Source organism: Dromaius novaehollandiae, chromosome 10, assembly GCF_036370855.1.
Source record: "Dromaius novaehollandiae isolate bDroNov1 chromosome 10, bDroNov1.hap1, whole genome shotgun sequence".
Taxonomy (NCBI): Eukaryota; Metazoa; Chordata; class Aves; order Casuariiformes; family Dromaiidae; genus Dromaius; species Dromaius novaehollandiae.
Genome location: NC_088107.1, coordinates 11,243,898 through 11,256,599, shown reverse-complemented (window position 1 = coordinate 11,256,599; position 12,702 = coordinate 11,243,898). Strand labels below are relative to the sequence as shown.

The following is a 12,702-nucleotide window of genomic DNA, read 5'->3' as shown; positions in this document are numbered from 1 at the left end:
GCTGCTGCCTCCCCGATGCCACCTGCGCGCGTAGTGCAGCTTCTCAGCATCTGCAAAGAGCCAGAAAGTAGACACCGTGCTGTGCTGGGAATACAAGTTGTGTCACCACGGTGGCAGGGAATCGGGGAAGTGACTAAAATTCCAGTTTTATTTTTTGTTATCCATTTTTTTCTCCTACTGGTAAATCCACATCTTTGCAAGCCTGTTCTCCTGTTCTTAAGAATAGGTTTGTTGGGCACCTTTTCATGTGTGAAACTACTCTCAATGGTAATCGTAATACCCAGGTTTTATAGTATGTTTTATCCATATAGTACAAAATGGCTTTCACATTGGCTATAAATACTGTTGTGCCCATTCCCCCGAGGCTAAACTGAAGACTCGGGAAATGGTTGGGCACTGCATGTTTTGAAAGCAGAATCTGATGTGCAGTCACTAACTTTCTGGCAGTAAGTGGAAGTGAACTTCTCTAAGAGCGCTGTATTTTTCACCTTCGCTCTTATTTATGCTAAAGAGGACTGAATAACTAGTGTCATTCACACTTGCAATAGTTTGCAATATATTGCAAAGGATGTTGTCGTGCTGCAGATGCATTTGTATTTAGGCCCTGGTTCTGTGAGAAGGGAGGCACTGGGAACTTTGCCACAGGTATCCCTGGGAGCAACTTCAACTCACTAGTGCAGATCATTTGAAAGCAAGTCCGAGGCACCTCAGACCAATCCTTCAGAAAGGCGGCAGGGTCTGCCTAGCAGAGTTTAGAAGCAGCTTCGCTGAAGGAAGGAAAATTCTAGGGTTCATATTTCTTATGGAAATATGAAGCAGAGTTGATATTCAAGCTGGGTTTTTAAACGAAAAGATTTTGGCTAAATACTACTGCAGCCTTTCAGTGAAAAGTTTAATCTCTTAGCCAAACCATAGTGAGAGAAAACATAAGTAGTAGTTGATAAATATCCAAAAGTTTAATCACCAGTATAAATTTTAGAAGGCACAGAAAAAAATTGTTCAAAACGTGTTGATCTCAGTCTGCAGCCTAAGTTATGCCAAAGAAAATGTATTTACATTTAATCAAGAGACATTTTCATAGAAATAGCCTTCTAAAAAGACTGAAAAATAGCTCCCTAATTTAAAAACAAAATTATCTCCATTATCCACCCTATGTTCAGTGTTGCCTTTAAGTTGTGCAAACCTATGGCATGGAAAAAAAGGTTTAGACTGAGTGCTATCTTCTGTGTTTGCAGACATAATCTTATGCACAGTCAAGTAGAATAGCTTCTAGCATGCAAATGGGCCCAGGCTGGGGCTCAGTTTGAGCAGCAGAGGTTACGTAGGCCGTTGCTTTCTTGCAGTTGTGAATATGGGTGTAGGAGTAGCTTAGGATCAGTTCTAAATAGTAGATGCTACTTCATCTGTAGCTGAACTTTCAATTTATTTCTAAGGCTGAGTGGCTGGCAGCTTCTTGCTGTAAGTAGTTTATAGGAAATACCTCTGAACTGTCTTTCACTTATCTTCATATGGCCCTTCAAGTTACAGGCGTGTTTTCCAAAGCCTGCCTTGTTTCTTTATCGTGTAAACAGGTCTAGAAGGAGATAAAATGAACAGAAAACTCATCAGATTTGGGCTTAAATCGGAAGGTAAAGGCAAACTTCAGACCTAACACCGAGCAAGCACTAAGGTGAAGACAGTCCTCACCTTAGAGTCACACGCTAGAGCTCTGTCTCTGGAGGAGCTTTTGGTTCAGCCTTTAAGGTTGTGTTGTCGTGTCCCTTCTGACATCCCTGATGAAAACCTGGAAGAAACGTTCAGACTTTAGGGAGCTCTTTTATTCAGAAGTGTTTGGCTTTCATCAGTTCAGCTGCAAGTGTCCTTTGAGTGCTTTTTCTTTTTAGGATTTTAATTTTGGTTTGAAATGTTGGCCTCTTAGTTTAATATTAATTCATATTTTTAATAATTGGCTTGGTTTCCAGAAATGCTGAGCTGTTGGCAGCTTCTGTGGAAAGTCAGTTCACTTACAGGGTCTTTAAATGTTTCGAGCATCTAGAGTTAGCAAGTTGTTTTTGTAAATCTCAGCCATGAAAAAAGCTAATCTGAGTCTTATTAGATATTTATTCATCAGCATTGCTCTGGCAATATTTGAAGTTCAGAACTGCTAATGCAACTTTGTTTATCTGGTAACTCACTACTTCACATGCTTTGAGACTGCAGTGATACTCTCTATCAAACAGTTTTTTGCACTTGAGTCCTTGAAAATGTACTAAGCTGAACTGCTCCTTAGTTGGTATATTCCTTCTCTAGGGCACAGACCATACACTGCAGGAGCTTAGGAGCCTGGGAGATATTTGACTTGAAGAATTAAATAGGAAGGCACACATTTTGGTGTATGATTGTACTTGCCATGCATATCAGTCTGACAAACAGGTATTTACAAGTCATTATTATGCAGATAAAGCTTTTTCTTCCTTATCTGCCTCTCTCTTTTCCTAAAATGGTGATTGTGGAAACTAACACTCAAGATCATACCCATTTTTCCCTTTCCAACAAGAATTATGAGAAGAGCCACAGACCTTTAGGAAGCTACCTGCCTTCACTTGGGCTGGTTCTTGTTATAGAATTTGCCTTGGACAAGGCAATGCAGTTATGCATAACTGTAAAGTTTTAGGTGACTGGACCTTTATCTTTAGTCTCTTCTCCTTTTTTCTAGTGAGGTATTGAGGCAGTTTCAAGAGAACTGTGGTATCTTGTCATCTTTGGCATTTAAAATAGATCATTTTGTTTAAATTTTTTTTGCACCATTACATGAAACAGTTTGTCTTGTTCTGTTTATGCTCTCTATTTTTAGCAAGTGTGCAGACTTCGGGAATGACTGATTCGAGTCTAGATAATGCTGATTCACATTAAGGAAAAATGCATAGAAGTACATAATTCACTTTTCTCTTAATGTGGTTTTTGGCACCTAGAAACTTACGCTAAAATTAAATTCTTTTTCTATTCTACGTGCAAGATTAGTATTTTATTCCTAGTTATGTTCAGGTCATTTCTGAGACATTGCGTCTATGTTTTCCCATCTTCTTGACCTTTCCAACTCAGGCTTAGCAGAACGCTCAACTTCTAAAGCTACTGCTGTTTATATACAGATATGGAACTATTACTTTCCAGTTTCCTGGTGGCTATGGTTAAATAGAGTAGTGGCATGTAATTATGATACTCAGTTTAACTTTGTAATAGCCTTTGTATCAAATGATCCCCAAGAGTTGTAGACTAAACTATGGGGTTTTTTTAATTTATTTGAAATTATAGTAGTTTAAATCCTTGGAAGAAATTTTTAATCTTTACTTTGGAAAGCATGATTGATTAATATTTGTAATATTTTAGTCATAGGGAAACTCTACATTTTAGGGATTGCTTTCATGTGATAATTATGAGTTAGTTGGATGGCAATAGTAAATACAAATTCTGGGCATAAAGGAAAAAAGTCAGTGATCGTGTGGTGATTTCAGAATGTGCTAAACGGATTCCTTCTGGATGAAACTGAAGTAGAAGATGTGCCCCAGCACTGCGTTTTGACTGCTCATAGATGTTCATCCTATGGAGCTGGTTGAAAATAAGCCCCTCTCCTCAAAACACATGTTGTGGCCATTTGGTCCTCAGCATCAACTGTTTGGGTCTGCAGACTCAGTCCTGTTGGGCTGTGCTCCGTGGTAATGTCAGCGCTGGCTGGGAAGCACTCAGTAATCGCCCCTCTCTTACTTTCACTAAAAAAATAAAATTAAAAAACCCCCTAAATCTAAGAACTTAAAGGAGTAGATGTTTCTATTCAGAGCAGTATATGCAGTGATGAAATGGGGCAGCAGTGAAAATGATGTTCGAGTCTCCCTCCACATCTACAAGGGAATAAATGAGATCTAAAACCTGGAGACCTTGGATATGAGGTATTTGTGTTGTCCCCTGCTATTGAAAGTAGAAGAGTGATTTAAGCTTTAAGCACCCAAATGATGAGTGATGAGTGAGGCAGGGGAAAAATCAGGAGCTGAGATCAAAGCTGTGCTCAGGATATAAGTGTTTCAGTAGGAGCAGTGCCATTTTACAGTTCCCAGAACCTAAATATGTTGTTGTCTTATCAGGATATTTCTGTGTTCACTTAGGTAGAATTATGTAGCATGGAAGACCTTTATCCACTTTTTTCATTTCTGACTAATTAGTTAATGTTCTGACTACCTGATACCTGATAAGGTTTTCAAAGACCAGTTTGTTTCCACCTTTTAAATATTTTTTTTGTCAGTACAGTAGTACACACTTCCTTGCTATCTGATATTTTAATTTTAATGGGTTTTATGCAGTGATTATTATTATATCTGGTTCAGCTACATTATCATCTTCTATTTCCTTCACATGCTTAAAAACATCATGAAAGCTGGTTTAAAATGCCTCTCCTACATCTTAAGTGTGCTTGCAATTTGTGATGTTTAACTCAATGCTATTAACATTAAACTGGCCATTAAACAGACTTAAAATGCTAGCATGAAATGTAGTTTTCTAAAACTTGCACTTGCAGTCTTTAGTTAAAAAAATGAATTTATACTGGATTAGCTAAGCCATTCAGAGATGATCCCAAACATACAATAAATGTACAGGCTGTTGAAATTTGACTTATATTTAAGCAAAAGTGCCTGTAGTAATATAACAGCCTCGCAAGGAACATCGATAGACTCCTCAGTGGGGAATAAAGTGCACTAAATGGAAACAGTACATTTTGTGCTCAGTACAACGTATGAATGAAAGTGCATTGGAGATGTTCAGACAGTAACAGACTCAACTGAAGATACCTGTATCTAGATGGAAAAAATGTGCTTTTTTATTTTCTGGTTTTTTGATGATTACAAAAGTTGAATTCTCTGAGAATTTCAGGGTTTTTTTTTAATTTGGTTTGGGTTGGTTTTCATCAGCTCAGGTTATTTGGCTTCAGCATTGGCTTGCTGTGACAACTCATAGTGCATTCTTAGATTTTTATTTTTAATGAAATACTTTGCTGCATTTCTCCTTTACTTTAGTTATACTGGGTAGGTAGCAGGTGAACTTCTATTATAATCCCCTGTGTAACTTTATAAAACATTCACCCTTACTATTGAAATGTTCTCTGCTTGGAAGCAAGATTTTGCTTGCTTGCAGTCTAGCAAGTATTCTCCAGCTTCTCCAGTGGCTAGCTGCTCGTGAGCTTTTGGTACTGAAATTGAATGCGCGTGCGTGTGTGTGTATGAGAGAAACCCCTAGTTTTCCTTGTCATATTTACTAAATTGTTATTTCAGCTTCAAATGTTGGCATCTTTTATATTCAAAGTGTAATACTGATGAACGTCCAAAAACTTTCTATTTTAAATATTTACCTTATAAAGATGAGAAACACAAGTTGATCACTGCATATCCTTCTGGCAAATTTGTTTATGGGAAATTAAGCAGCAGTAGGATATATACACTTTTCTAAGAAGTGTGGTGGAATACTTTGGATACTCTTCTGTTCCCAAGTTCAGCAGCTCTTTCCAAACTATTATTATAAATTGCTAGCACTTAGCACTATTCTTTTCTCCAAAGTATTTTGCAAATATAAACTAAACTTTACGATATGTGATTAATATAGCTGCAGTGATGTTGTAATTGGGTTTTAAATCTGGGGAAACTGAGGTAGAAATGTTAAGTACTTTAATCCAGGCCACTGGAGATTTAGTACACATATCTCTTCTCTGTTAGTCCTGTGCTGAAATCATAGGATTACATCATTCCCATATTCCCTTACATTGGATCTATTGATAGCCCATTGAAACGGGTGGGGAAGGATGCCAGATGATGTCAGCCGGTTTCGCGTCTGAGCTACACTCAGCATGTCAGGGCTTGCCTCGGCTGCAGCCAGCTTGGATTCGGCGTGAAGCAGAGCGGCGGCCCTCTCTTGGTTACTTTATGGGGAAACTATTGTTATCAAATGTAGATTTATTCTTCACATCGCATGATTTAGTTCTGCATAAATAAAGTTTGGCTACAAGTGTACTAATAAGACCGCTGGAATAATAGGCTTTATAGGAAATGTCATGATAACATGATGTGAACATGAGTTACTGTTACGCAGGCCTGATGAAAAAGTCCTCTCCAAAATCTTGTTCAGTCTTGCATGCTAAAATGTGACCTTTTACCCTAGTCTACATATGTCCTTTGCAAGAAATGTCTAGTTTATATGGAGATTGCTTGATTTAAAACAAGTATGTTAATTTAATGCTTGTCGCAAAAGATGGGGTTTACAGTCTGAGAAGCTGACGGCTTCTGCACCGCAGAAGAGAGCGAGCACAAGCAAAGGAAGGCTCTCCAGGACATCCTGCAAATGCTGTGAGAGAGCTGTGACCTTCAGAAAGTGAGCTCCCTGCAGAAGAGAGGGCCTGCAGAAGGTCCTGCCTCTTTCCTCTTCCACTACAGACTGGCTGAATTGTGTGGATTATTCTTGAAATCTCTGGTTATCCACCACAGAGATTACCCACCTGTATTTGGTACGGTTCTAGCTAACAGTCTGGACAACTGGGCAACTGTTAGCTTTCATGTAAAATTATTACATGAGTGTCAAAATATAAGAAACATAGTTTAACTAAGCCCCATTTATTAAGTTGACTCAGTGGGAAATGTCCAGCAGCAACTTGTACAGTTCAAGCCTTGTTTTCTTCTCTAAAAGGTTTCTACTTCTTGGATGGCGGTTTTCATCTCTTGCCCTTTTCCCCCTCCCTCTCTGCCACAGCTGGACCCAATATTCTGCATTCCAGAGAGATGCTTGTTTGCTCTAGTGGATGTTAAAGTGCCAAACCTGTTCCCTAGTTCCTGGTTTGTGTGAAGAGCTGCTCCCATTTAGGAGTGGGTATTGGCACTGTCATAAGCAGGTGCAAGCGGTTAGCTTGGTGGGTTGTTCTTTTTCCTCTTTCTTGCCACATGAATGCCATGGTATCCTTTCCTCTGAGCAGAGCTCTGTTCTGGAGCTGGTGAGATGTATCTTGTGTTCTCTGAATAATGTAAGTATCAAATGTGGTGTTGTTAATGAGTAATTGCAAATGCTGTCTTCTTCCAATGGTTTACATGTCTTCTAGGGTTGTCAGGCTGGGGAGGTCTGGTACCTTCTTACCTCACTATGTGCTCGAACTTTTCAAATTAATTTACATCATTCCTCAATGCCTTGAATATGCTGTTAATCAGAACTCCTGCTCTGGCAGGAATCAAAAATTAGCTGGTTTCTCTGTGCACTTATGCTATGGCCACACTGTAGCTGCAAGATATAATGGTAGCACATCTAGACACAAATGTTAGCTTTAGTCTAACCAGCTCAAACAGCAGCAGCAGTGTCCCCGCAGCTACAGGCAAGCGCAGAGGCTTGCCCAGCATCCTGCATGTTCATACTGTGGCTCAAGCCTATACTGCTGTGATTTTACTTCTGTTGATGTTCTGTGAGACTGACCTGAGTGTACACCTACACACCTAATTGCAGTGTACACCTACACACCTAATTGCAGTGTACACCTACACACCTAATTGCAGTGTACACCTAGCTTAACAAGCAAATGCATTAGGACTCTTTTCTAGCTATGGGTTTGTCTTATCAGTCCCATCTCTGCTTTTACCTGATGAGCTCCTTATTGGCACCAGAGCAGAGCCTGTTTTCAGAAGCCTTGGACATCAGAGTTAAAAGTATAAAGACAAATCCTGGGAGGGCTTGTGTTTTTTCCCTAAAGTGGAACTGGATTTGCTACTCTTTCTCCTGCAGTATACCTCCAAGTCTTTGTATGCACACCAATTAACTTCTTAGAGTAGAGCTCCCATATTTCTCTTTTGATAGGAGTAAGGACATAAGTGTTTATGCAGCATGCTTATTACATGTCTGGGATGCTTTGGACATACAGTGCAATGACTGTATTCAGCAAGCACATGTTCAGCATGTCTAGTGCTTTCCAGGTGTGTTACACTTACTGAACATGCACAGATCAGTTAAGCAGAAGCCATTTGTCTTGTAAGAGCCCAGATGTCTGACAGCCCAGTTGGAGCTACTAACTCCAATTCAGACAGAATCAGCTCCTCTGTAGCTCCAAAGGGGCCATTCCTCCTCTCCCAGACTGTTCTCAAACTCTGTTCACCAACTGCGAATGACTTAACTAACATGGACCACTGCCTGGTGTTCAGACACCCCCGCTCTCCTGATTTCTGTTCTACAGTAGTTTCTTCCCACTTACAGTAGCGTCTTCCAACCCAAAACATGCCTTGATTCTATGAATTTTTGCCTTGCTGTAAAAGCAGCCGTTCTGCATTCAGTCACAAGCCCATTTTCTGCAGTGGCCAGGAACCACTGACTAATGAAGTGTTTAAGAACAAAGCAAGCATATGATTAATATTGCTTTTCTGGTATATATTTCAGATTATCTGTTTGAGGAGGTAGTTGATAAGCCAGAGATAGCATCTTTGTATTTAATAGATTATTCTGCTATTGATGCATCTCACTTAGTTTTTTGGACCTCTGTGAGCATTTGGTATAACCTCATGACAAACACTGGGGAAAGAAGTATCCCCCCAAAATATTGTGCCTAAAAATACAGCACATATTTGTTCATAAATGCATGTCTAATCACTGTGATTATATGCATGGAGTCTTTAAAATTTTTTACTTGTGTTTGTAGTAGCTACAGTGTGACCTTTCTGAATCTCTTACAGACAAGAGCAGAGCAGTCCCAAGGTGCATACTTTTTGCCTGAGTTTGCACTTTCTCCGCAGGGGAGTTTTCTTGAGGATACAACAGGGGAACAATTCCTCACTTACCGTTATGATGACCAGGTCAGTATGCCATATGTGAAAATGATAGAGTGTTAGCACATTCATGCAACTCTGAGATATAGAAGAGTCCTGTGAAACAAAGTAAGAAACAAATTGCTTGTTATCTTTTGAAGGTACACCAAAAACACAGCAAGTTGAATGATCACACATATGCAAAAAAATTAAAGCACTTAATTGTAGAAATAATAGACCAAAACCATCTATGGAAAATCTTAATAGGATGTAATAGAGATGAAAGAAACAATGTTTTAATGATATGTTAATAGGTTTTTATAGTTAATACTGTACAATGTGTAAATTAAATTGAGATTGTTATCCTTTCTGAACTGTTTGTAATATCATAAATAATTTTATTTCAGGGATATAAATTAATATTAAGGCAGATCCCTGGTATTTCCCAGCTTGTGAAAAGTTTAGGAAACTTCATTAATGCATAAAGAGTTCAGAAGGAAGGTTGAGTGAATTATAAAGAAGCAGACATGAGGTGTAATAATGGATGAAGCAGAGTGTTTAGAAAGCAACAAATAATATATTTCAAAGTTAAATATCTGTAATGCTTTCTCCAGACCCATAGAAACATTATGTTAAACATGGAATATAGATATAAATGTAAAGAAAGCAACATGAAAGAAATGCTGTTAATCTTGGCAAAAGATCTGAAGTAAACCTAGGAAATGTGTGGCATGCTGTGGAAATTTACTCATAACACAATGTGTTCCAGAAGCCAGTTGAACTCTACATCAAAACTGTCTGAATTACATTCATAGACACTTATGGTGCATTTCTTAGTGTAAGAGGAGGGAAACTTAGGAAACAATCCATGTAAAAGTGAGAGAAGAGCAAATCTTGCTCTCCAGTTACAAGGTATGGTTCTCTCAAGTGATGGGCAGCTTTACCGCAAGGAAATCATCCTTTGAAATAGCTACTATGAGGAAAAACATTTTGCTCATCAGCCACTTTTTTTTTTTTTTTTAATCAAGATTTTTGACTGAGGATCTGTTTAGGAAGACAAAAGAGAGGAAGAGAGATTAGAAAGCATGCTGAGCTAGAAGTTATTTGTTTGAATACAGTTGAAATGTTTATGGTAATTCATACTTTTGTTACCCTAGAGGCTCTTAACTCACATATAGGAAAGATAATCAGATAAGATGTCTCCTGGACTAAACACCTGGGAAAGCTGTAACATACAGAACAGTAAAATGCAGCTGCAACTCAGGCTGCGTTTCATGACAGTCGTAGAAAAACCTTATAAAGGTTATACACTTTTGATCAAAATAGTTTCCATTAAAGGGAACAGTTTTTAGAGAAGAAAACAATAAATCATATAACTGAGGGACAGTCCGAGTCTTTGAATATATTGTTTGTAGTATGTGAATAGCAGAGCTGATTGAAAGCAAAACAACCCCCCCTAAAACTCCTAAAAAATACCACAATAGTGCTATACAAAGCCTGTTATAAACCCAATTGCAGCTGATGGAAAGACATCCATTAATTTCATTGGGATCTGCATCAGATCCTGGAAACAGTCAACTTTTGTTCTTTCACAGTAGTGATTCAGCTTTGAAGCTTGCTCTTCCCAGATATTTGGAATGAGTAGTATGAAAGTAAGTTTGAATTTTTGGAACTCAAAAGGGTACTAAAACCATCAAAGTCGAAAATAAAGGCAAATGTGTTAATGATGGTTTCTCTTGAAAGGAAATTCAGTCCTATAGGAGTTATTTAAAAAAAATAAATAAATGTTTTGAATGCAGACAGGAATTGGTATATATCTCTTAGTTACCTTACTGGGAGTAAATCAAGAATTCTTCAATAAATTGGAAAATTCTTCTTAATTATCTAGGACATTAATCATAGAAATATAATGATGTGCAGTTACAGTTTACTTGTGCTTTTGTTGATATGTTCATACAGAACTCTCAAATTTATCATGTGTCCAAGCTGAGCCAGAACTCTTGAATTTTCTCTTTTCCTGTATTTCATTTTACTTTTTCATATTACATTCCTTCTATGAACAGAAGGACAGCTTAAAGTGGAGGATGAAACTCCTTCAACGGTGAACTCCTTGAATTTTGTATACTGATGTGTATATATAAGCATGAACGCTAATTTACACCAGCTATGTAATTTGCTCCATGATTATGTTGACCAGAATGCCAGCTGTGCTACTGACAAATACATTTTAAAACTCCCCTTACATTTATGAGATGAGTACCAGGTATGGTACGGAGTATCTTGTAATTTAGGAAGGGGACAAGTGTAGCAGTCAGCTGCGATCAGGATATGCAGGTGAGTAAAGAGAGGAACAGATGTAAATTGCATGGCCACTTTATTTTAATTATGTGATGTATTCAGCGCTTACATAGAATCAGTACAGAAAGGTTGCTGCATAATCCAAAACGTGGAGTAGCTTCTCCTCATACACCTTGATCCACTATTAATTTCAGTAATTCACTTGCCACCCTCCCCGCTTCCCCGTGAAGGGATCCTGGCCAGTGGAGATTTCATGTCTTCTCTTTGCCTGAATGCCAGAATAGGCACTTTTGCTCTTGGTCATTCCTGCAGAGTTGTGGGGTTAATTCCTGCAGACTCTAAGTTAGTTTAGTTGAAAAGGAAGTTGGAAAAATGTAATAATCTTGTGCACTTGGCCCCCACAAATAGTTTTCTTGATCTCCAAGGCAGGAGATCAGTCTAACCCAATCTGTTGAGAAAATCATACTGCCACTTATACATTGAGGGAAGCAAAATAAATAAACAGAATAAGAGGCTCCTGAGACTGCAGCAGAGGTGGGAGAAGAGGGTTGGTCATGGCCTACATCTTTTCAGCTAGCCAACAGGAGGCCAAGACCCTCGCAGGAAAAGCAATCCTTCTGTATGTTCCGCAGTGTGCCCTTCCCCTTTAGCACCATTCATCACCCCCAGACCAAAAAAATCTCTAGTTTGATGGGACAGTGGGTATTATTTCTATATAGCATCATCATCATCGTCATGATCCAAGATTAGTTTCCTTACATCATCCAAACACAGGAATGTTTCAAAGGGGTTTTCTTTGGCTGTTCTGTGTGATATTTTTCAAGCAGGGAGCCAGTTTAATCAGGATCATTCATTCCTTTGTTAGTAAGTAATCTCAGTAAAATAGAACTAGCTGTTACTTAAATATTCAAAAGTATTTGCTATCTGAAAAGACAAGCTTACAGTTTGAAATGGAAGACAAGTAAATATTAACGGGAACACACTGTACTCTGTCCTAGCCCAACAGAATTGCATATGGATTCATGTTGTACGTGTAAGATAGTACATTTTGTTCTGGTTTAGTCTGGCAGGACTGTGCTCTCATTTTTGTATAGGATTGCACTAACCCCTTTGCCTATTCAGTTGCTATGTGTGTACTGAGGAATTATATGCAGATGAAATTCTTTGGCTAGATAGCTTCTAAATGCAGTTAATATATCTCCCCCCCCCCCTTTATTTATTACGATTATAGAAGAAAATACCCTATAGGGCCTGATTAGATACTGCCACCTTTACCTATTGAGGTATTTTTGTGATTTCTGGATAGAAATGGTGCATAAAATAGTTTGACATATTTGCCCCTTTATTTTCAGGGGAAAAATACCCAGTAAATCAAAGCAAATACTTCTGAGGGCTCCCCACAAAGAAAGGTGTACGTACAGCATTTTGTTATAGCTCCTGCATTGGTCAGCAAGCTATGTCTTGCATCTGTGTGTTGCATACTGCATTTCTAAAGTTCTATCCAGTCAACGTAATTTAAATCTAACTTAGTACCAAACAGATTTTGATGTGTAACCAAAGTCTTCATTTACCATTAGAAATTCAAGACTGAAAAAACTGCCCCTCTGCCATCATGCTG

General features: G+C 38.5%; 1 protein-coding gene across 10 annotated transcripts in view; it reads left to right on the top strand.

Moving 5' to 3' along the window:
• ADAMTSL3 (ADAMTS like 3) overlaps window positions 1–12,702 on the top strand; it is a 200,811-nt gene that overhangs the window by 24,374 nt on the left and 163,735 nt on the right. For 9 of the 10 annotated variants that reach the window (XM_064517288.1, XM_064517287.1, XM_064517290.1 and 6 more), the window contains exon 3: window positions 8,715–8,834. The exons of the other annotated variant lie outside the window; for it this stretch is intronic. In XM_064517288.1, the coding sequence (XP_064373358.1) occupies window positions 8,715–8,834 (120 nt within the window). The remainder of the gene's footprint in view (window positions 1–8,714; window positions 8,835–12,702) is intronic. 10 annotated transcript variants of the gene reach the window in all.